The sequence below is a fragment of the Delphinus delphis genome, chromosome 10 (assembly GCF_949987515.2).
Source record: "Delphinus delphis chromosome 10, mDelDel1.2, whole genome shotgun sequence".
Lineage (NCBI taxonomy): Eukaryota > Metazoa > Chordata > Mammalia > Artiodactyla > Delphinidae > Delphinus > Delphinus delphis.
Window position 1 is genome coordinate 54,485,172 of NC_082692.2, and position 24,344 is coordinate 54,509,515.

The following is a 24,344-nucleotide window of genomic DNA, read 5'->3' on the forward strand; positions in this document are numbered from 1 at the left end:
TACATTGCTGCATATCCTTAATACCTATTTTTGCTCCTTATAGCAAGACTATTAAGCTCTAAAAATTCAAATTCCAACAAAACCCTTCTGTGACAAAATGGGAAACTTCACATCGTATTTATTTTTGTTTGCCTTTCAGGCATCATATTCATTTTTATAAAAATGGTCTTGCTGCTAAAAAATTTTCCTTATTTTATCAGAGGCTGAGAGCAGTGAAGACAAGTAAAATGATTTATCTGAGCCCAGAGGAGGAAAAATTGATTAAGATAGCATTATTTTTGTTGGGCCTTGTTTTGCTTCGCTCTTTTTACTTTAATTAAAATAGTCTAAATTCTCCTCATGGGTACAGAGAGCATTGAGAGCACTTTCTTTAAAAGGACCAAAAATAAATTCCTTATAGATTTTGTCCTAAGAGTATTTTTTTTTCCCTAGCCTCATTTCCTTAATAAGCCACCCATGTCGTAAGCCATGGGCAGGCTAGCTTTCAGTAGCCATCCCTATGTTTCATACACAGGCTTTATTTTACTTGGGCTCTGAGAAATATGTGGCTTTTGTTCAGCATTTTATTTGTGCTTCTTCTTTTAAGGGAGATTGAAAAGGGGGAATAATGTGAATATCACAGCTTATATTATTCAACATTGATTGATGGCTTGTGATGTAATGCACACAATATATGTTAACACTGCAGAATGACAGACCCTGGGAGAAGTAATGCCCCAGTGGTCCCCCACTTCTAATGCCAGGCAGAGGAGGACAGCCTTTATAGATTTCATCTGCTTTTTATCCTATTTGACAAGTACCAGGAGGAAATTTTTTAAGAGATCATCTGTATCGTTATGCCCATCCTGGACCTAAGTCTAGGTTCTCCATACAATTGGTGCAGAGAAATAAGAGGCAAACGGTGCTTTGTTCCTGCTGGTTCCAAGCTGAGTAACTAAGACTAGCTTTGTAGAAATTAGAGCTTGCAAGCCTCTCTTTGGACTGGCTGAGGTGTGGTGGAAGCAGGGGGCTGATAGACACACAAATAAGCGAGTGGCCGTGCCACTTTTTTTAGAAAATAAAGAAGCAGACCTTTGAGCTTGAATGCAATGCCTTCATTAGGTACTACCGGCACTTAAACAAAATGTGGGAACTGAATCCCTGAGAACACTGGCCGAAGTATACAGTATACGGATTGTATTGCTTCCCCAATGTTTGTATATTCACAGTATTTGGAAAACTGCCTTCATTTTCCTGCGTGGGAAAAACTCTTGCTACCTGTATTACTTGATCTCAGACCCATAGCTGATGGTTCAGCCTGTCCTTAAGTTAAAGGAGTTTTGCTTTTCTAATGTTATACTATTTACCTATCAGTGTATTACTGCAACTTGAATCATTCTTTTCCTGTTGTTGGATATAAACTTATCCTGTACCGATGTATTTATTAATACTTGTATTTTATTATTGAGCATATCAATAAAAATATTAAAAAAGAACAGATTGTTTTTTACCAACTCTATAGAACTTTTGTGTGTTCTTTCAACACCAGAATGTGTAGAAAAGACAGGTATGTTTCTGAGTGTGGTATTTGTCAACACACGGCATGAGTTTGTACATATTTTTGGTAAATGATGTCCTTCAGCCTGTGCTCTTACATTTATATTTCCAAGCCTCTTTGATTTTAGATTCAAACTTACCGAGGCTGGATGGTTCAATCGGTTTTGAAGAAGCAATGAGACCACTGCCATGGCCTGGTACCATCACTTTCCTCCCCTGATCCACTGTCGAATCGATTCTTCCCCACTCAGAGCCAGAAATGTTCCAGCTGTTTCCTTAACAAGTGGAAGCAAACCGTAACCCCGAAGTCTGCCTGAATCTCTGCAGACTGAGACATTTCTGTCCCAAGTCCGGTGATAAAAGACCTTACAATCAAATTACACTCCATTTTACATAATTTGTATATGTCCATCCCGAGGATAAACATGTGGATATCAGGAAACCCGGCAAAGATAAATATTTACCATGAGAAGGTGTTTTATTTCATCCTCTGTATCATGCATCTTTCCAAACATGGTGACTTTTTATTCCAGCCTGGAATACACAATGGAGCCTCTCCCAAAAAAGAAATCTGGCTTTGGAGGATTTTTGTTTTCTGCTTGTTAGATTAGCCAGACTTACCAAGAACCATTAAGAATCCCAGATTGACCATAATTTGAGGATGTAGAGGCATAGTTTAGTCACATGTAGAGGAGCATTAGTTTAGTTATCAGTGAGAAACACTATTAGTCATTGGGAATATTTTTTTCCTGCATCATAAATGTTAATGTCGCTAGTAGAAGAAAGCTTTCCCATCAAATCGTCTCTTACATAAGAGCCAGTGGGCTTAATGTTGGCTCATTTGTCATAGTTTTAATCATAGTGTAGTTTTTTCATAAAACTGAAAAACATAATTTGGCTCATTCTTCTTCAAAACAGTGAACATACTATCAACCAAATGGCTGATATGTGAGTTAATACAAAATGATCTGTTTTCAGTGAAAAATCAATAAATATAAAAGTGGATCCAGTCCCAATACTGTAAATGGTCAACCAAGCATCAGTTCAAGAGAATCTTACATCTTGGAAAGGATTAACTGATGCTAGAATTAAAATAATATTAAATATTTATATATAACTGATGGAAAATATAGTCCTATTTTCTACCTTTTCTAAAAGGCAGTGCTTATTGTAACCATCTATTATGATGATTTATTAATAGCCTTTGTAAACAATGTATGATAATAGCCCATACCTAGGATTCCTGCAATTCTATATCTTGAGTTTTCATAGTGATAGAAATCATTATTGATATGGTTCTAAAACAGATTTTTAATTGTAAATTGGCTGTCATGGCCTTTATTTATGTCTGTTTTTTCTGTAATTATGATTCATAGTATCTGTCTGTCTGTGTTTGTGCCAATTTTTCCTTACAAGGAATTATAGAAAAGAACTGCAGAAGCCTCTTTTTTTCTTTTTTTGAGACATGACAGGAGCTGTGATGCAAGCTTATTGATAAAGAAAATTTTTCCTAGGTGTTTAAAAATAAACCTGTAGAGAAAATCAGTGTTGTTATCTACGGAAATTTAACTTGCTTATGGTTAATATTCATGAGGCAAAGTTTTAGTACTATATACTTCTCATGACCTTCCATTGACTTCTGAAGTTTAATTCACCTTAAAGAGCAATTATTTTTCTGACAGGTTTAATTTTTTACCATTTAAGAAAAAAAAAAATCTGCACCTGGCTTTCATTTTCCTGTTCTTAATAATCTCTATGCAAAATGGAAACCAGACAGAGATTCTTAAATCTGGCCCTAAATTATTATATTTTTTCCCCAACAGGAATCAATTCATTTACAGCTTTCCAGTTTTCCCAGCCTGCAAGAGGATGATAAATCTAGGAAAGATGACTCTGAAAGAGAAAAAGAAAAGGATAAAAACAAAGATAAAACCTGTGAAAAACCCAAGATCAGAATGTTATCAAAAGGTGAATGTGAAAATGTTTCCTTAACTTAATTTGGACGCATAAATAGTCACAGAATACATTATAGATTTTACACACATGTCACCTCCCACCAAATTCTGCATATAATTTTATATGTGTACGTATGTGTGTGTGTAAAAGGTGATGTGACCTTGATTTTTTTTTTCTGTTCATGGTGTCATTTTTGTGTATCTAGAAAGGTTACTTTTAGGATCACATATTTCTTTGGATATTCGTTTGGATATCCTATTTTCAATGAGAAGTTTATACAAGGGAGTGACTATAAATATGTTCTTAATTCAGGTTTATTAGTCCAGTTAACTCGAATTGATGAACAGTAATAGTACCCAGTTTTATATCTTAACTTTCATGTTTATCTTAAGAAACAGATAGTGGATTAGCAATTCTCAGTCGATAAGTGGTAAGTGTTGTTATCCCCAAAGCACGGATGTATATACCAATGTCAATGGAACACATATTAACATTTTATCTGGCACAGATGAATTTGGTCTCTGCAACCCATATACTGCTCCATAATGTCTCATTTAAAATATACACACTTCTACTTCAATAAAAATTCTTCCCCAAAAGTTATTCCTTCTAAAACCCCCAAATCTACAATCCGGGCTTTTCAAATTGTTGCCTTACGTATAATTATACAAAACTAAAACCAAAAAAAGAGAGAGAGGGAAAAACAAAACTAAGTTGAAATGAAGAATACCATGAATAAATAGCTTGGCAGTAGACTATTTTTTTAAAAAATAACTGAAGGAGCATAGGGCATCTGATGAGCTGAGAAATGACAACTACTTCTCATATTATGCTCTATAACCACATATCTGCCTATAATGATTATCTCTGCTGCTGAATATCTAAAACCAAGGTGTATCCAAGAGTAAAAAAGTACAGCTTCCTAAGATGGCTTTAGAAATTAAGCTTTAGCCAGCATCAAAAGACTTGAAAGACTTGGAAATATTTAGTGCCCTCCTATACTTTGTATTGATTATTATTTAGACAGTCTTATAACAGAACTTTCAGTTTTTGCCTTCTCTGTTTTAAGAGAAAGAGAGTTCCATGGTATCTCAAACTCTTGAGAGCTCTCTCTGTGGGTTGGGAGTACCCCTCACTGTCACAGGGAGGTCGTGCCCTTGCTGATTGACAGCACAGAATGAACACATGACATTTGACTCCACCCACCCACCCAGACTGTGCCCACTTCCTCTCCTATGACAGTTGGGTCTTTTCACACTGGGAATTTACTGGGTGTTCTCAATCCCCGAATCTAATTTTCATCCTGATGTAATATTACCAGGTTGCTAGTTTTGTAACATGTATCTTTCACACCAATAGCTTCACCTAAAGTTTACCTGAGCAAAAGGGATCGGGAAAGGTTGGGAAAACCTTTTCCACCCCACCTCCCCATCGGCCTTTCTGACAACTCCATCCTGCTATTTGTTTCAGATTGCAGCCAAGAATATACGGATTCTACAGGCATAGACTTACACGAGTTTCTGATTAACACATTAAAGAATAATTCCAGGTAAATTATTAAGTAAACCTCTCATTTCTAGAAGAGTCAAGTAGAATATTACAATCAAACTCATTAATCCAAACACTTCTAAGAAGAGAGTTGTAAAAGGCAGGCTTCTTCTCTGATGTCTTAAACTGTCTCTTGTATTTTCTTTTTTCTGCAAATAGTTTGCATGTGTACTGTGTATAAATAGTCTTAATTCCTGGGTACTTAGCCAATGAATAAATTACAGTTTACAAGTTCTGCTTTTCTGGTCACAAAGAGATAATGATTAAGGGGAAAAAATAGAGGATGAGAATCAATGTCAAATAAACCAAATATGCATCAGTACAGCTATAGAACCAACTACTTAGGCTTAGCTTTGTTCCAGTTTCCTATCAATTTAAAATATAAAATTTACTTGATGTGTTTTATGGGCCTAATACCTTGCATGCCTTAATTAATATTAAAAACTACAGGAGTTTCAATATTACAAAATACTTAACAAATGAGATGAGAAATAATCTTAAACAGAATGGAATTACAGGTATTTGGACAGCATATTCCAGAGAAGAGTTAGATACTGATTTGTAGCCACATAGATTTAAACAATCTTTTCCATACATATAAATGAAATTGTTGAGTCTTTGGGAATGGAAAGTACATAAAGCCTTTTCATTTTAACATTTATTTTGCAGAGACAGGATGATACTCTTGAAAATGGAGCAGGAAATTATTGATTTCATTGGTGACAACAAGTATGTTAAATTGCAATGCCGGTTAATTAATCTGATATGTCTTAGTTTGGTATTTGGGTTTAATTATTCATTCTGGAAAGATTTTTAGGGATAGATAAAACATTATTTAACGTGTTTGCTGACTCATTAAATAGAGATGCTATTGGAGTTAGGAGCTATGTGCTGATGGGAATTGTTGCTTGGACCGTGTGTGCTCCCGCTTGTTAAATTCCTGACAAAACGGCTATAAACAGGGGGCCACTGATTAGCATAGAGTAGCAGTAACAAGAAGCGACCCTTTTCATTTTTATTATAGTTTTTTAATGGGCGCCAGCTGGCTGTAGTCAGTTATGCCTGGAAATAATTGTACTGCTTTCAGTGTCAACCATGTAATGACATATCTCCAGATAGGCATCTGCAGTCCCGTATTATGTCATGTCATTTGTCCTGTGCCTGGCTCTGTTGATAAGGTATCCTGGACCAAAACAGAACACTTTCCAGTGGACATTAAGTTCTCTGTGGTCTGAGAAATGTGCAACTAGAAAACAAAAACACTTATTGTAACTTAATCAGTACATCTGTCAGTGGAAAATGTGTCTGGAAATGAGGACCTCACGTGATGCCAGAAATGAAATAAGCTTAATGGTTTGGATGAAAAAGAACTGGTTTTGTTGGTGTGCCTCTAAAAGGTACTACAGGCCAGAAACGAATTTGCTGATGCTGCTGTTTCTTGTATTCCTTTCCAGTAATCATTATAAAAAGTTTCCTCAGATGTCGTCCTATCAGAGGATGCTTGTCCATCGAGTGGCAGCTTACTTTGGGTTGGATCACAACGTGGATCAAACAGGGAAATCTGTCATCATCAACAAAACCAGCAACACAAGAATGTAAGCCCCACCACTGTATTTATTTAGCATTTGCTTTCTCTCTTGTGGATTCATTTATAAGAGCACAGTATAAAATTCAAAGTACATGGCATTTAAAATGTGCGGTGTTATTTATCTCTTGCTCTTATCAGCAGTAGTGGCATTTATCTGTAGAAGATTGTCTGAGGACCAGGAAAGTCGATAAAATTTAGGCCGTACTGTGTATTTATTGCCTGATCTTTTACATAACTCCTGAAACGCAATTTTCTTCCTTCCATCAGTAATCCCTGTGATTACATACAAAACATGGAACGTGTTATGTCAAATATACCTCCAATGAAAAATAACAGACATTTTAAAACAATAATGACATACGTAGGATAATTGTCCTTTTCTTTGTTTTTCTGTTTTATAGACATCGATCTTAGTGTGGTTTTTAGAATAACAAAAAATTCCAAACCTGGAGACAAAAGTCCTGCCTCTAAGACTCAATTCTTTTACTTACTAGCTGTGTGACTTGAAACAAGTCATTTAAAATCTGCCATCTCAGTTTTTTCACCTGTAAAATGAGAGTTTTTGAGCTGACTAATATCTAAGTTCTAGATCTAAAAGGAGGTTGCTTGTTTGGTTTTGCTCCTTTCAGTAATTGTTTGCTTCTATCTTAATGACTTTTCATGGTGCCACTGAGTCACCAAAAAGCATAAGATGAGTAGTCATTTGCTTTGGTAATTTGGAACCGTCTCTCTTGAACTCATGTCTCCTTTAAGTACAGCACAAACCACCTTCATAGCAAAAATACACATTAAACTCAAAAACCGTCCCTATATAAAGCATTTTCTTAAGACATCTGTGTATTATAATTTCTTTTTTCACAGTGTTTGGTAAACTGTGTAAACTGCATGGTTTTTAGGAATGCCGTGTTGGTGAAGGGAACTTTTGTATCAAGCACAGCAGCATGGTTAAAACATTATTTTCTACTCACCGGAGGTTGGGACTTGTTGGGATGGAGATGAGGCTCTTTCTCTGCTCAAGACTCAGTCTGTGTTCAGCAGAATGAGCATGAAAGTCATAGTGGAGAGAACTCAGACTAGGAGATCTGGGACTGAGGTTGGCTATTATCTCAGGAACACTGAACACTTCGCTTCTCTGGGCTTCAAATTGCTTATTTATCTGCAGGAGAGTTTGAAATGGATAATGTTTAAAGGCCCTTGGAGCTTCAGAATTCTTGGGTCCTGTGGTTGCATTCTACTGTGCTGGCAAAATACATCTTAAAATGTATTAGCTTTCCACTTTATCTGATTGTTGGCACATGGACCTCCTATTCTGAACAGTAGTAGGAATGAAAGATTACTGTCCTTTAATCCTTTACATCTTCCCTCTCTATCAGATACTCCTGGTTGTTGCTGTTGTTTTTCACTCTCCATTCTGGTTTTTCTTATGACGTTCTGATACTAATGCAGGGACACACTGATTGCAAAATAGGCAAGCAAGTGACTCTTTCCTTCTAATTTCACCTCTTTCTCTGTAAGGCCATAACAGACATGGAAAAAGCCCATAGGTCAAGTAGATTGGTACAGTTTCAACTAGTAGAGATAGTGCATTTATGTTTAATTCACTGTGATTTTGCAATCGCATAGTCATAAATATTAATACACATGTTTGAGACCTGTTTCCTTGTATAACAGTTTTTGAGAAAATAAACTGGTGTATAAAGGCTCTCAGTAAACTCGGAGTGATGACTCTGAACTTGCTCAGTTCGATGTAGTAGTCACTACTTATGTATGACTATTTACATTTTAAATTAAGTTAATTAAATTTAAATAAAATTTGAGCATTAAGATTCAGTTCCTCAGTCAGGCTAGCCACATTTCAAGTGCACCTGTTCCAGCATATATAGAACATTCCCATTTCTTCAGAAAGTTCTATTGGTCAGCTCTTCTCGAAATCCTTATGATTCTTGCAAGTTTCCGTATACCACTAAAGGACATAATTTGTCCCTTAAACCTTTTATTTTCTGCCAGTGAGCATCCTGTTATCATAATATCAGACTTCTTCACTTCCAAAAGAGCACTAGATTTTCTTTTTCTTTTTTTTTTTTAATGGCCAGTTTCCAATAGACCCCATGTGTTCATGCCTCCAGGAAGAGCAGAAGGAGAGTTTATGCAGGGTACACCTTTAGGTATTGCTGCTACAACAAAATGCCCAGGCTGCTAGACATTTTGCCTGGTTCCTGCTCTTGATCCTCACTCTGTGAGTCCTAAACAAAAAGAAATGACCGTATGTCATGGACAATCAAGGTATTTTCTGAAGAGCTGAGCTTAATACTCTTTCATCCACAGTTGTCAAGGCCTACTGTCCTATTCCAGATGCCTTTCTGACCGTCCTCGATTTGAGTGGCTCTTGCCGGGGTTGAGATGGGGATGGGAGAGGTTAATATCTTTTAGGACAAGAGAAAAGGATGAATTAAATGTCCTTTTACAAATGTCCTTAACAAGTCACATTTCCAGGACCTGAATCACTTTGGGCAGTTTCAGAAAGGAGAAATAAATATTGTTCTGTGGGAAATGATACATTTGATGTTTGAAGTCTGTTGCCATGTTCTCATGGAGTTGAAGTTTGAAAGGGAACATCTCTTCAAGTTCTAGGTGTCTTGGCGTTTCTTTGACTCTGAAAATTTCAGGAGTTGTGCCATCAGCGCAATTGGCATGTGATGGTCGTGGGGACCGTATTGATTTAGATATATTATTAGATGAAAATGTTGCCATTTCTATAAAGGAGGGAGGCTGAGATGGAAATTCCTCAGATGGTTCCTTGTGGGTTTTGTGTTTTAGAAATACCTTTTCAGTGTGTACAGTTTTATGCTATTCTGAAGCAAATACGTTACAAATGCATATTTTAAATGGTACTGCAGCTTGGGAGAAATGCAGCAAAACGTGGATGGAAGATATAAAAATGAACTAGAGGGCTGAGGGAGAGAAAACACTTTCTTATTTAACTTCTAATTTTTCTTTTTCAATGACACTGAACTGGCGTATAAGGTGTTCCTCTGGCGTGGATGCATATCAGCTAGATACTGGCTGGGATTTATTTCCAGAATCCCTGTTTTTCTAGATTGTCAGCAGTTCAAGTAATTATAGAATGTGACTTGAAAATATTAAGTTTTGCATGGAGAGAAAATAGTTTCACCTGAAGTTCAAAATATTTAAGTCACGACAGCAGACTATGAGGATTATACGTACACGTGTGTGTACCACACTCACTTCTAGTATTTTCTCTAATGTCTTCAGATATAATACATCCATCCTTTCATGATGGAAAAAACTTATCTCAGACTTCTCGGTTAGTTAAGTGGTATAATCTCTTATACGAACATTACCTAATGTTTGTTCAATTGCACTGGGTACTTTACCTCTCATTTAATGTATGTTATTTCATTTAATATTAAAAACATATAACATAAGTCATTAGAGGTTCATTTTACAGAAGAAGAACATTAAGCACAAACTCAAGTTCAATTTTGGACTTACAGAGAAGCAATGCTCAGTGTGGCTGGGATCTAAACCAGTGTGTCTAATGCTGAGAACAATTTTCTTAAATAATCTAACTCTCTTTAAAGCAAAAACGTCCAAAACATCTTGGGCAAGATCTCCTGGATTGGTTGGAATTTTCAACTCTTAAGTCTTTTGTTGTCTGATAAGAAACAATGATTGAGGGAGAAGATCTCTTTGAAGATTAACTCAGTGGTATCAATAAATAACAGAGACTTCCTACAAAATGATAGTTCTTGCCAGATTTTCTGTATTTATCACTGCTACAAGATGTGATATTTGGGGAGAAAAAGATGCCGTATTTGGTAGGGGGTGATAGCCATCCAGTGGAAACTTCCTGTACTCCATTTCGATCTGTGTTTTCAAGAATGAAAAGGCTACGCTTATGGATAATGTCGGTACAGGAGATAAACGTATCCATTGTGTTAATACAAAATGACTGCTCCAAGCAATTCAATTGTCCAAATGCATGTTTTCATGTCAAAGCCACAGGAGCATGGGGTTAAGGATGTAGTAGTCCTGAGAGAGTAGAAAATAAGAATCATGTTCATTTGGGATACGTTCCAAAAAGGTGCCTTCTTCTGAGTGAACTGATGCACTTTAGAGACTTTAGCAAAGGAAAGTCACCTTAGCCTGGCACCACTGCATCCTTGTTGATTCTCAGGGCTAGCCAGGGTGAGAACAGCTGAGTGTATGTCGCCTACAGCCATCCAGCACATCTGTTGTTCCACGAATTGGATCTGAATGGTTGGGGATGCCTCTCATTAGAATTGACTGCTTTTTGTTGAAATAACAGAGTTTTTGAGCTGAGGCTCACTACGTGTTTTTGTTTTGTTTTGTTTTTTTCAGCTTTTGTTGGGCTCTCTTTCCCCCGTTTATTGCTAGAAATATGTTTCACTCTCTAGCACTTTTAAATTTTTTCTGTTGACATTCTTTGTTAACTGTCAGATTAGGTGGTGACACCAAATGAGCCCCTTGGAAATCTGGGGCAGAGGTACTAGGGTCTGTGCAATTTGGTAGTGCAAATGATATTTAGAATGTATTTACTCTCTATCATGTTACTTTTTTGATAAGTATTGAGGATTGAGGCTAAAAGATGAACAGTGCTTTTTAAAAAATATTTAAATGTTACAAATATATGGGTCTATTTTCTTTATGAGAAGCTTTATTCTTCTCTTTGTTTCTCTCTCTGATTTTCACTTTTTCTCTTTTGCTTATTTTTCTACGTGTTTAGCCCAAAGCAGCTCATTGTTCTCTTATTAGATAATTTTTACCCGCCCCCCCTCGCATTTTCTCCTTCTTAGAGAAAAGATGTATGCTCAAGGTGTATCATATGGAGACGAGAAACCATCTACTTTGACTAGTATTTTCCAAAGGGCCAAGATCAGTCATAGGCAGAGAAAATCCCACGTGTATCTGAATGTCTTTGCATATGTCAGAGTAACCATTTAACTAGCTCCAGATAATTTTCATGTTAAAATGTTGTCATCTCTTGAATATTTTTTTCTTTTGTCTTTCACATCCACCCACTGTCATTGCCTCCAATCCCCTACTCTTAAGAGTGCAAAGCAAGGAAAGGAAATGGCAGATCTACTGCGGAAAGAGGATACAGGCCCCTGCAACCATGAAACAAGAATAGTGGCTCAAAGGCAGAGGTTGGAGGTGACACCTTAAGAGTCCAGTGCTCAAGAGCACAAGGTCCCGATTCCTGAGAGGTGTGGACGTGGGTATTGGCCTGGAGTGATGAGCGGCGTTATAGTGACTGTGGTAGTTTGCTTGTTTGTTGCAGAAAGGGTGATGCACTGAGCTGGCTATTAGGTAAATCACAAGAACCATGAAACTTGTTCTGGTGCTAAGCAAAGCCTCTCTCTAAGTGAAGCAGTTGAGCCCAGTTGACTTTGCTAAGAATCCCTGAGGTGATGGATGATGACTGCCCTATGAAAAGGACTGGGGGACTGCCCCCTTCTCAGGGGGCAGACCAGAGAGGAGTGGCCAGCAGCACAGCAGGGTCAGCGGACGTCTGTTCTGCTTAGTTTCCTGAAGGGACTCAGGTTGAAGATGGGAGTCATCAGTTCTTGACCCTTAAGCACTCACTCCCTGCAGGTGATGGAGTGCATTTATACCAGAACAAACCAAAAAAACCCATACTTTTCCTCCCACATCTGTTGTATTTCTTTTCCTTTGTCTCGGAATGTGAGTGGCACCAGGAATAAACTGAGCAGCGTCCTGGTATGGTGCTTGCTTACTAGTCCTCTGAAGAGGACTAAGCATCCCTTCAAGTGCCTCTTGGAAATCTGTGAGCGGTTGGTTGGCATCCTGTCATTTCTAAACAGGACAAATTTACTCTGCGCTTTTTATAGGAATAGCATTGAAAAATCATCTGACCTTAAGCCAAAGGTCAGAAACCTAACTAAGAATCACATTACTCTCAGGAAAACCGTGGGATTTTATTTACTGAACAGACAACCTAGTTCTTTAAACAGTAGTCCAGCTCAAAGTTAAGACATTTATTTATTAACATTGGTCAAACTCTGCATCATGTCTCTCAAAATATATTTTCTCATATTATTATTCTCAAATACCTCAGAGAACATGTGTCTGTAGATAGACAGACATACATTGTGAGGAGAGAAAATAAGTGTGCTGTGTTCCTTTCACAACTTGAAATTATTTATGGGTCTTGGAGTGTTGAACATATAAGTTACTGTTTAATTTTGGAAATGAAACATGCACGTACCTCCTATAATGTTAATATCCTTAACATAACTTTTTTTAAAAAGAGCTTTCCCATGCAGTAATAATACTTTCCAAATATCTGTATATCTATCTATCTATCTGTCTAGCTCACAACATTCTAGGTAGATAAAGCTAGACTGTTTTACAGAAGAGAAAACCGAGGTTCGTGTCTTGATCTTACCTGGTCATTTCACAGAAGATCAAGACTGAAATCCACGGCTACTGCCACTCAGCTAAGACTGAGGTTTACATGGTTGTGTGAGTGCAAGCCTGTGTGTATAGATGTGTAAAGACATTATCTGTATTATACAGTTCGGGAGAGTTTAGAGGGAGGTTCACTATACATATAAATACTACATATAGTCTTTTCCTGTATGTAGAGTAGTTTGGAGGGAGCCAGATTACAGTGATTTGGTTCCTTCCATTAGCACCTTGGCCTCCTGTAGGGAGCAGAATTAGGCCCAGTTTCTGCAGACTCCCTTTGTTGCTTCCAGATCCACCTTTAGTAGGAGCAGTCACATTAGCACTCTCCCTGGGGGAAGTTGTAGGGCATACTTGAAGGCCAGAGCCTGGTTGTGTACAATGAATCTTCTTGGTGTATTTCCTGTGTCTTATTAATCTTAAGATTTCTAGAGAACAAATGTATGGACACCAAGGGGGGAAAGTGGTGGGGGAAGGTGGTGGTGGTGGGATGAATTGGGAGATTGGGATTGACATATACACACTAATATGTATGAAATAGATAACTAATAAGAACCTGCTGTATAAAAAATAAATAAAATTCAAAAAATAAAAATGGTCAATAGAATGAACTGAAATTTCAACAGAGAACATATACAAATGACCAAAAAAAAAAGATTTCTGCTAGTGGAGAGGCCGTGAGTGTGTCACCATGACTTCAGGAAAGGTGGAATTGGGGCATAGAGTAGAAAGAGAAGTTGTAGTCTGTTGGTTGAAGATGTTTGGTTTCCAAACTTAAATGCTAGAATGCTGAATTTTTAAGGCGTAGTCTCATTTAAAAGAGAATAAAATGGTATAAAATGACAAGGTGGAAGTGGAAATCATGAAATATGTAAAGAACATAGGACTTTCTTTTTTAAATAAGAGATATCAGTTGTCAGTATCGTAATTGAATATTTCCACGTGTTAAGGGAACTGGGCCACTCAGACTTCTGTAATATGTTTGACTATTAAAATATTTTTGATGAATGTCTTTGACGTCAAAATATTTCACCCTGCTGTGCACAGCAACCTTTCATGCATATTGATGACCATCTTTCCATTATTCAGTATGAAATTCAAAGATGTCCCTTTGTGCTCCTCCGCATTTAGCAGAATTGAATTCTTCATTTGTGCGTATGTGAGGGGAGGGATTAAACTGAACTATTTGGATGAGAAGTAATACATTTGGTTTCAAGAAATGGAAACCAAATGGCAGTGAGAGTAAACCACTGAAAATACTTGTAGATCAAAAAGATTTTTAAAAAATAATAAAGCATCCTCAGCCTTTTTTAAGGTTCAGGTGAAAGAAATCTAACTAAAATTGGAATCAATTGACGAGAAGATAGAGTTTGATGGTCTTACACAGTATTTCATTCAGCCATACTGCCTGTCAATTCATGAGCTCTGTCTAATGAGGAACAATGAAGAGTTAGTTCTAACTTTGGAAAAGTTTGACTGGGGATGCCAAGACAGAATGGAAATGCCAGTACTGCTCACCACACAGGATCAATGAGTGTCACAGTAGACCCTGCTATGAATTGTGGGAAAACACTTTTTTAAAAAACTTAAGAAGAGGAAACTATTTTTTTTTTAATCAAGAAGAAACATTAGGAACTTCCCTGGTGGCTCAGTGGTTAATAACCCGCCTGCCAATGCAGGGAACACAGGTTCGATCCCTGGTCCGGGAAGATCCCACACTCCACGGAGCAACTAAGCCCGTGCACCACAACTACTGAGCCTGCACTCTAGAGCCTGTGAGCCACAACTACTGAGCCCGTGCACCACAACTACTGAGCCTGTGCTCTAGAGCCCATGAGCCACAACCACTGAGCCCACGTGCCACAACTACTGAAGCCCGCACGCCTAGAGCCTGTGCTCTGCAACAAGAGAAGCCACCACAATGAGGAACCCATGCACCACAAGGAAGAGTAGCCTCCGCTTGCCACAACTAGAGAAAGCCCGCACACAGCAATGAGGACCCAACACAGCCAAAAATAAATAAATAAAATAAATAAATTTTGAAAAAAAAGAAGAAACCTTAAATTTGTTTTCTCTGCTTTTTGATAATGATAAAGAGACAGCTAAAAATAATAACTCATGGACTGAAATGTTCCAGGAAAAAAAAATGTAGGCATGTATAATGCATGGCCATGAGATACATAGTAAACTCTAGTTATCATTAATTTAATAAATACCTTGACCTTTTGAAGCCTTGAGGAGTTTTTCTTAGAGTTACATCTTGATACATTAAAAATAATTCATTACCATTTTAAATAAAGGTCCATGATATATTACTTTAGTTCCATTCATTTTATGGCTAAGAAATAATATTGCTATAATGTTAAATTAGTGGTAAAAAAGGATTTTTAAAAGCGCTAATATAATGGTGCATTACCAGTAATTTTTAGTGTAATCACATATAATACTTCAGTAATAAACTATAGCCTGCATGAGTTTAAACCTAAAATTACTCCTTACCTCTAGGTAATTCTCTATAAAATCAACCTGGAAAAATCTTATTAGGTTTATTTTATTCCTTTTATGCAAACTTCAAATGGTTACTTTCTAACCTTTCAAAATATTTTTGGAAAATCAAGAAGGAATTAGTAATTTGGACTTTTAGTTTCTAATGTTTGAAAACAAATTTAAACAAAATACTTGAAAAGCAGTCGTGCAAGATGCAGTTTGCATAATTTATATCAGAGTAACAAATATTGTTGTTCTAAATAATATTTCCATTATTGATTCAAACAAGTTCCTTTGACTACTCTTGCTTATGTGATGGATGTATTTTTCCTGCTATGAAAAAAAGAAAATCAGCACTATGAAGAAACGCAGATGACATTTCAAAAATAATGGTTGAATAGCTCTCTCGTAACTATAATGACATTTTAACTGAGAAGTTCCCAAACTAGAAAAGCTAAAATTCCCATGTCCACCTCTTTTCCCAAGATATCCTCAAATGTGAAAAGCTTTTCTTTAATAACACAATTGACTTGAAGCCAAATATAAATCTGATTTTTAAAGATGTTCCTAGTGGTCTAAATTTTTTTTTTAAGATTTATAATTTATTTATTTTTGGCTGCATCGGGTCTTAGTTGTGGCACGCGGGATCTGCATTGAGGCATGCGGGATCTTTCATTGCGGCATGAGGGCCTCTCCCTAGTTGTGGCAGGCGGGTTTTCTCTCTCTAGTTGTGGCGGGCAGGCTCCAGGGTACGTGGACTCTGTAGTTGTGGCACGCGGGTTCCAGAGCATGCGGGCTCTGTAGTTTGCAGCACGTGGGCTCTAGTTGAGCCGCGGGAGCTCAGTAGTTGTGGTGCGTGGGTTTAGTTGCCCCACGGCATGTTGGATCTTAGTTCCCAGACCAGGGATCAAACCCGCGTCCCCTGCATCGTAAGGCGGATTCTTTACCACTGGACCACCAGGGAAGTCCCTCTAAATTTGAATTTATGCTCCTACTAACCAAACTCTCTCCTGTTCTGTTTTATAAACATTTGTGACTGTATATCTTACTCAGTGATTCTTTGATCTGTCCCTGAATTACTGTGATTTGTATATAGCTGTGCTAAATTTTCATTCATTCATACATTGAGTCATTTATTCATCCAACCAAATGCCTCCCGTATGCCAGGCACGGGTCTAGGCACTAAGGATTCAGTTTTTAAAAAGCAAGGTCCCTACCCACATGGAACTTGCATTCTATCTCTGGTTACTACGCTGAAATCTCACTCTAAATGATTTTCTGCCTCAAGAAGAATTTAGTCTGAAGCAAATTCACCTTATGCTCATGAATCCAAAAGTTCACATTCTTAGACCATTTCATTTCTAAATGAACGTTTATAGATGATTAGCAACAAATAAAAGAAATATATCTGTATATTTAGCAGTCAGCAAATCATTTCATTGACTAGAGTTTATCCGGTTTACAGAGCTTGGGGCTATTAGAAGAGGCTTAATTAGTATTGATACTATCAGCGTTTGTACTTAAGTTAATATCCTAATTTTACATGCTACATAAGAAACAATACAACAACATCTAAGTGTTTGAAAATGTTGGGAAGCTTTAAAAAAGCTTTTTTAAAAAAAATTTGGATATCACTGTATTGTACACCTGTAACTCATATAATATTGTACATTTACTATACGTCAATTAAGAAGAAAGGAAAGAAAACAATATAACAACACCTAAGTGGTTGAAAATGTTGGGAAGCTTTAAAAAAGCTCCTAAAAAAAGAAAGAAAGAAAAAAGAAAAGCTCCTGGAGAATTTTTCTCGTTTACAGCGACCTGTAGCTATTCACACTAGTATTGTCGGACTTCATAGCGTAATAAGTAATTGAAGTGACCTGTGACTGTGCTCCACCAAAATATATTTAATTTCTCTACTGTGAATGACCTCTTCATTATAAAGTGCAAATTTACTCTGTTCTGATGTTAAAATGTCACATTCGCACTTCCAAATTGCTATATTTTATTACATCTTAATTTTGGTGGAAAACGTTTACATTGATATTGAAGATGATATGATGCAGATTTTTTGTTCTTTATCCTGAGGTGTGAGGCCCTCCCGCCCACTGAGTACAACAGAAGCAGAGAGAGACTGAATCACTTCTCTGCAAGGATGTGAATAGGCTGTTTGATGCCTGTGGCTTAGTGGGTGAATCTATAAACTGGAGTCAAAAGATTTAGCGAGGGATGGTTTCTTTATCTGTAAAAGAGGCAAAAAATATTTGCTTTTCCTACATCAAAGTTTTTTTGCAAGGATTGAGTAAGATAATGATATCACTTTGCAGAAATTATATACAATTCTAGAAGCTATAACTGGTATTATTTCAGTTTTCTGGTTTTGTCTGCTCCCCAATTATTATTATACTTTATGTATGTGCGTTTAAGGAAACAATGCTTCTCATCAAGATTTGAATTATACAGTTAAACTGCTCCTTTGTTTTCAAAGTGCTGTTTGCTTATTTTGGAGCTAATGATGAGATTCCCTTAATTACTGGTCACCTTAATTGCTGGTCATATTAAACAATAGATGCTGTGACATGGCTTCCCAATGACTGGATACATTACTGAACCCAGGGGACTTACAGAGTAATACATCAGACATGAGAGACACTTTAATGACAGCCATAAATTACAACTGCTCCTAAACTGGGGAATGAACATTTTAGCACTTCCTCTGGGATGAACTCAAGCCCAAGTCATTCATTGAGTTCTTTGGTGTGCAGTGATGCCTGTGGGAAATTAACAGGGAAGTGGAGCCCTTTCCTGTAATAATACAAAATGATTAAGGGGACCTTAAAAAAAATCAATTGACTAATCAATAGTGTATAACTGCTTGGAGCATTTTCCCCATGCTAATCAGACATTAAGTTGTTTAAACTAAATATCTCCAGTTTCCCCTATTACTGAACTGATTTATAAGACATGGTCAAGGATGTCAGAGTCTACTGGAGCCAGATTCCAGAGCATTTGTCATTAAAGAAAGATGGAAATAATTCGTAGATGGTTCTCTCTCACTACAGATTCAGAAGGCTCTTGAAAGGGAAGATATAATAGGAAGATATAAAAGAAAGTGTTCTTCTAGTTCCCAGACATTTGTGAATTAATGTGGTAATCCCAAATTCTAAGCATGTATAGTTGCTTGAGAATATGGGCAGGGACTTGATTGAATTCAGGAGTGATGGAGGTCAAAATAACTATAGAAAACATCTATACACTATATATTTTCAGGCCTTTAAAATTTTTTTTAACTTCAGCCATGGTGAACAGCATGCAGCAAACAAGACTCCGAATTCCAAACAACCAAAGGTATTCAAACAACACCTGTGAAGTGACGTATTATTACCTACCTGTATATTGCCAGCAATTCTAGTATCAAAACCACGTGTACACTTTTTTTTAAAGTTGAATGCCACTGTACGGGGTGGGAGGGAACACTAAGAAATAACTTTAAACAGGGGGAAAAACTTTTTTTATTGATATGTTTTACTTTGCTGGCAGACCAGAGCAAAGGTTTTGTGAACATTTAAAAGATGAAAAAGGTGAAGAATCCCAGAAGCGGTTTATCTTGAAGCGAGATAACTCTAGTATTGATAAAGAAGACACTCAGGTTGGTTCTCAAGTTTGAGAGTGGCTGACGTTGTTGTTTTTGAAGGTGGGCTGCCTGATGTTCTTGTCATTCTGTTGTCCCCGCTCCCCCTCCCAAATCTCCCCTGCCTCTGAGACGACTGTCCCCCACCCCAGCCTCCTGCCCCCCACCCCCCCGCCTCCCTCTTTGGCATTCAGTGGGTAGCGAAACACCACATCCTGGTTGCTTCAGCGATGGCTCTGTGTTGGGCTGCATGGGTGGTGCTTGACGCCGGCTCTGCTGCATGTCTTGGGGGGTTGGGATGCCGCAGGCTCCGAGCTGATGGGAAGAGCTTTGTCAGTTGCATTTCCAGGTGTCTGTGTAACTCTGGCAGTCGTTCCCCTCCCTACAGCTTTATCCTTCCGTTGTGCACACATTGAGCTGGATTGTCAATACGGACCGCTGATCAACTGATGTAGCTGTTAACAACAAACCTTGTTATGGTGAGGCCAGGTGGATTTTGCAAACTCTCCTAAAATAAGTCTTCACAACAAAGAATTGAGTTCAGGTTTTAGTCCCCCACCCCTTCCCCTTCCCGTGTTTTATCGTCCATGTCAGTTGTCTGCTTGTTTTGCACGAACTGGAGCAGAACTTCCTCCTTACGTGTTTTTTGCTTGTGACAAAACATTACATTGTTCTAGAGTAGCCTTACTCATGGGACCTCAACAAGGCTAGAGAGACTTGTCTATGGATGGAGGGGGTGGGTTCCAGGGTGATTAAGAAGAAAACTAAGTAAATGGCAAAAGAAAACAAAATTTTAATGATAAGAGGAACAGTAGAAGGTCATGTAAATGTCATTACAGTTACCCTTTATGTCTCTGACAATCAAATAGATTTTTTTTTTTGGCAATGACTTTGCTTTAGAATGCTGAAAGGTAAGACAATCTGCGTCTCACTCAAGTTATTATTTTAATTACCCACAGTGAGTCACCGTGAGCCTGTGTGTGCATCTCTGACGTACTTTTTTTAAAAAAAAAAAACCCGTTCGTCATTTGTATCTCGTTTCCTGCCACCACCGTCAAACCACACCATGGCTCGAGTTGACTCTGGAACATGTGCCCGTGTCCTGTACTTAGTGGGTGTTTGTTGGATGGATGGATGGACGTGGTTAGTGCAGGGCGTTTGGGGAGGAACGGCAGGAATAAGATGGGAGGGCGGTAGAGACACAGGAAGTGGCTCAGCGGGAAGAACAGCAGTCCTCATGCTGGGTTCTTTGAATTGTTAGATTTCTTGACATCGACCTTAATCAGCAGACAAGCTTTTTGAATTTAGTTCCTCTTTTTATCCCAGACGCAATTCACAGAATAAGTCATTGAGAGAATAAAAATACAAGTTAGGATGCAGAGAAGTAGCATCCCCGTCTTCCATTCTGCCTGTTCCCTTCTTTACCGCCTTGCTCTGTTTCTCCGGTCCCCACGTTTTCAAAGCCATTTCTTCTCTTAGCCATCTTGAACTAGCCACTTCCTCTTTTGTCACCACCATTCTGCCTCCTTTTGGGGAGTCAAAATCACACAGGTTTGCTAAGGAGACAGAGCCCATGACTCATGACCCATCACGTAGCCAACTGACTGAATACCTGAGGCACATTCAGGAGCTTACACTCCAGAAACTCCCATGCTACTTGCATCCGGCAAGGGAGCAAGCAGGAGTAACAAGCATCCCCTGCCGTTGCATGGCACACACACCACACACGTACCCCACCACGGCTTCCTTAGGGACCAGAGGGAGTAAGGCTTTTCACGCCCCATTTGCTTAAGTGAACATTTATTATTCTCAGCTGACAGTTTTTCTTAACTGAAGATTTCCAACAGCTCAACTTGGATAACCCTCCTGATTTCTTTTTTCTGTTCAGCAAAACAGAATGCATCCATTTAGAGATGACAGACGAAGTAAATCAATTGAAGAGAGAGAAGAGGAATATCAGAGAGTGAGGGAGAGAATATTTGCACACGATGTGAGTAGTTGTTTTCATTGCCTCTTGAGTGCGGTCCTTCCGTCAGCAGCAAGGCAGCCTCATTCCCCAGACAGGGAGCTGGCAGGGACGAGGGAAGCTGGAGGCAGGGAACAAACCAAAGGGCAGCAAACTAGAGGTGTTTCTGGAAGAGGACCTGCTTCAGGGAAGTGATGGAGGAGGGGCCGAGGGTTTGCATGTGTTCTCTAGGGTATGACCTGTGGGGAAATAGAGATACCATTTTGGTCAATGAAATAGACCGTAAGTACAGAGAGAGGTTGCCAGATTTGCAGAAATCCCTTCACGTTCACATTAGCCAGCAGATACCACACGGTTGTCTTTTTAAGACCAACATTGTACACAGGAAAGAATTACAGGAAAAGAAAGAAGAGTCGTTGATCTTACACACACACACACACACACACACACACACACACACACACACAGAATTTTCTGCCATCTTAGCAAGTATGGACATTTTATTATATCAAAGTTAAATAGTGATATTCATCCCCCCCCACTCCATTTTCAGATCGAATAGTTCTGTGAACAATTTTCAAGGATATAGTCAGAAAACAATTTTTATTGTTCAAATCCCAAAGAAGATGTGGTTGGTTTTTTTTTTATCTTTTTCCTCAGTGTGGCCAAAATTAAATGCAATTAAATTAAATACAAATTAAAAGGTTTAAAAAAACTGGATTTAAATGCAATGAAATGAAAAGGACAAGCTATTGTCATAGGTTTTCCCTTCCATGAACTCATCTGGCACCCTCCTAAAATGCTGTGGCCTCTTCTCTCTGCAGAGGTACAGCCGTGAGCACCTTTGTGTAGACTCTCTGCTGCCAACACCTCTGGCGTTACTAAGTCAGGTGGAGCGTCTGACCTCCTGTGTGATTTGCTCCTGGATGTCTTACAAAGCCAGCCTAGCATGGAGAGGGACTGTTCTCCCTAGAGGTGTTAAGCCCAAGCCAGTCTCCCTGATCTCTAGATCCTCTCTGCCTTTCTTAAAACACAATTTTCAGTTGAATAATCTGGCCCAGAGCTTGGGAATTAGAGGAGTGTGAGAGAAGGAGATGGAGGTAGCCATAGTTGGCTGATGTCCAGGTACAATTCTAGAAGATTCTAGAAAATTCTTTTATTATGGTCAGAATTATTGAGGGTGCATAGGACAGCAAGACACATGGTAGACCTTTCCTTATGTTTGCTGGATATAAGAATGCAGTAATGAGAGGATCTTTTCTAGTCATGATACTATAATGATGCCAACTGTGGACTGGAGGTAGAATGTTCCTGTCTGATGACCTTCAAGAAGAGAAATATTTCTGAAGGCTAGTTTATTTTCTATTTCTCTCTCTCTTTCTCTCTCTCTCTTACACACACACACACACACACACACACACACACACACACACACCTTTTCCCTCTTAGTCTGGTTCTGGCAAGTCATATAGTTTATGAATGAGTTGTTACATTGATAAACAAATACTTATCACCCACATAATATACAAACAACATTATTCTTTTTTTTTCTTGCCAAAGCTGTGCCACATTGCCAGACACTCAAGAGCCAGGTGACAGTAAGTAACGTCACTGATGCATGCCTGTGATGGGGGTGACACTTGCCCTGCTGTACTTCATTTGTGTATTCTCGTGTCCATAGGGAGGTCGTCAAAGGGAGAAGGGGTCAGCGTGACTCCCTTTACACATTGCATTTCCTCACATCCATCTTAAGGAGATTATTCGTAAGCGACCTGTGTTCCAGGCTAAAGATTGGAGGCAAGGGTTCCTGTTTAAAGCCTCTATGGCCACATGCTGTATTAACTTTTTTTAACAAGTAAAAGCAGACTTAAATGTGAGAAAGCTTAAATGCAAAGCTATTGTCATAGCCTTTTTATTCCATGAAATCATTCAGCAGCCTTCTCTACAATGCTGTGGCTGCTTCTCCCTATGGGAGTGGAGGCATGAGCTCCTTTGATAGGCTGTCACACCTGGTGGCCAGCACTTCTGGCTTTACTGATTCAGATGGGAAACTGCCTGTTTCTGACACTGCTTTTCACTTGATCTCCTAGGGCAGTAGTTTTTTAATCAGCATGCTGTACCCAGAGTGTACTCATAAAGGGCTTCAGAGATCAAATAAAATCCCCGATATTACCTGCAAAATATTATGTTCATGAGCATATGTGCATTTTTCTAAGGATAAGATCTCTAGTGTTTATCATATTCTTATAAGTTTTCATGATGCTTAAATGAGCCACTAAGAGCCACTTTCCTAGACGGAAAACAAAATGTCTTTCCCCCTAGTCTGATAGCTCTTGTAGAGACAATGCAGTCATACCACTGGTATTCTCTGTTTTAGCTATTAATATTCCCAAATTTAGCAGCTTAAAAAACAAACAAACAAAAATCTGCTTCTCTCACAGTTTCCATGGGTCAGGAATCTGGGAGTGGCTTAGCTGAGTGATTCTGACTCAAGGCTTTTCATGAGGTTACAGTCAAGCTGTCAGCTGGGGCTGTACTCATCTGAAGGCTCAGTGAAGTGGTTATCTGCTTCCAAATTCACTCGAGTATCTCCAGGCCTTAGTTCTTTGCTGGCTGTAAGCTGGAGATCTCACTTCCCACATAGTGATGTGGGCTTCTCCATAGACTTGACAGGTATCCTCAGAATGGCAACTAACTTCCCCCAGAGCAAGTGATCTGAGAGGGAAAGAAAGAATCCCAATTGGAAGCCACAGTCATTTATAACCTGATCCTGGAAGTGACCTACCTTCCCTTCTGCTGTATTCTGTTGGCACGCAGACCAGCCCTGGTGCATGTGGGAGGTGCTACACAAGGCAGGGGTCACTGGGCGCCACCCTGTACTAACAGGATAACACAAACTCAAGGACATAACAGCAATATGAACTTTCTCGAATATACATAGTAACATAAAGACAGGACCCTTTAGGGAACCTTCACCTATGCAATTCCAGATTCCCAAATGATCATTACTGCTGCCCAAATTGTCGAGGTTCACAAGATAATAATTAAAGTATCTTAACTCAATTGTAAAACAAATGCAAAGAATCCAGCATAAGGAAATTAAGTTACAGGCATCTAATCTTTTTTTTAGCTGATCTTTAATTTAGCATCTTCATAATTTA

General features: G+C 38.5%; 1 protein-coding gene across 19 annotated transcripts in view; it reads left to right on the plus strand.

The window, feature by feature from the left end:
* ARPP21 (cAMP regulated phosphoprotein 21) overlaps positions 1 to 24,344 on the plus strand; it is a 182,326-nt gene that overhangs the window by 68,064 nt on the left and 89,918 nt on the right. For 13 of the 19 annotated variants that reach the window (XM_060022135.1, XM_060022138.1, XM_060022132.1 and 10 more), the window contains 6 exons: positions 3,360 to 3,504; positions 4,963 to 5,041; positions 5,710 to 5,769; positions 6,495 to 6,635; positions 19,127 to 19,235; positions 21,106 to 21,207. In XM_060022135.1, the coding sequence (XP_059878118.1) occupies positions 3,360 to 3,504; positions 4,963 to 5,041; positions 5,710 to 5,769; positions 6,495 to 6,635; positions 19,127 to 19,235; positions 21,106 to 21,207 (636 nt within the window). The remainder of the gene's footprint in view (positions 1 to 3,359; positions 3,505 to 4,962; positions 5,042 to 5,709; positions 5,770 to 6,494; positions 6,636 to 19,126; positions 19,236 to 21,105; positions 21,208 to 24,344) is intronic. The other 6 variants (XM_060022144.1, XM_060022145.1, XM_060022146.1 and 3 more) reach the window with 1 other exon arrangement.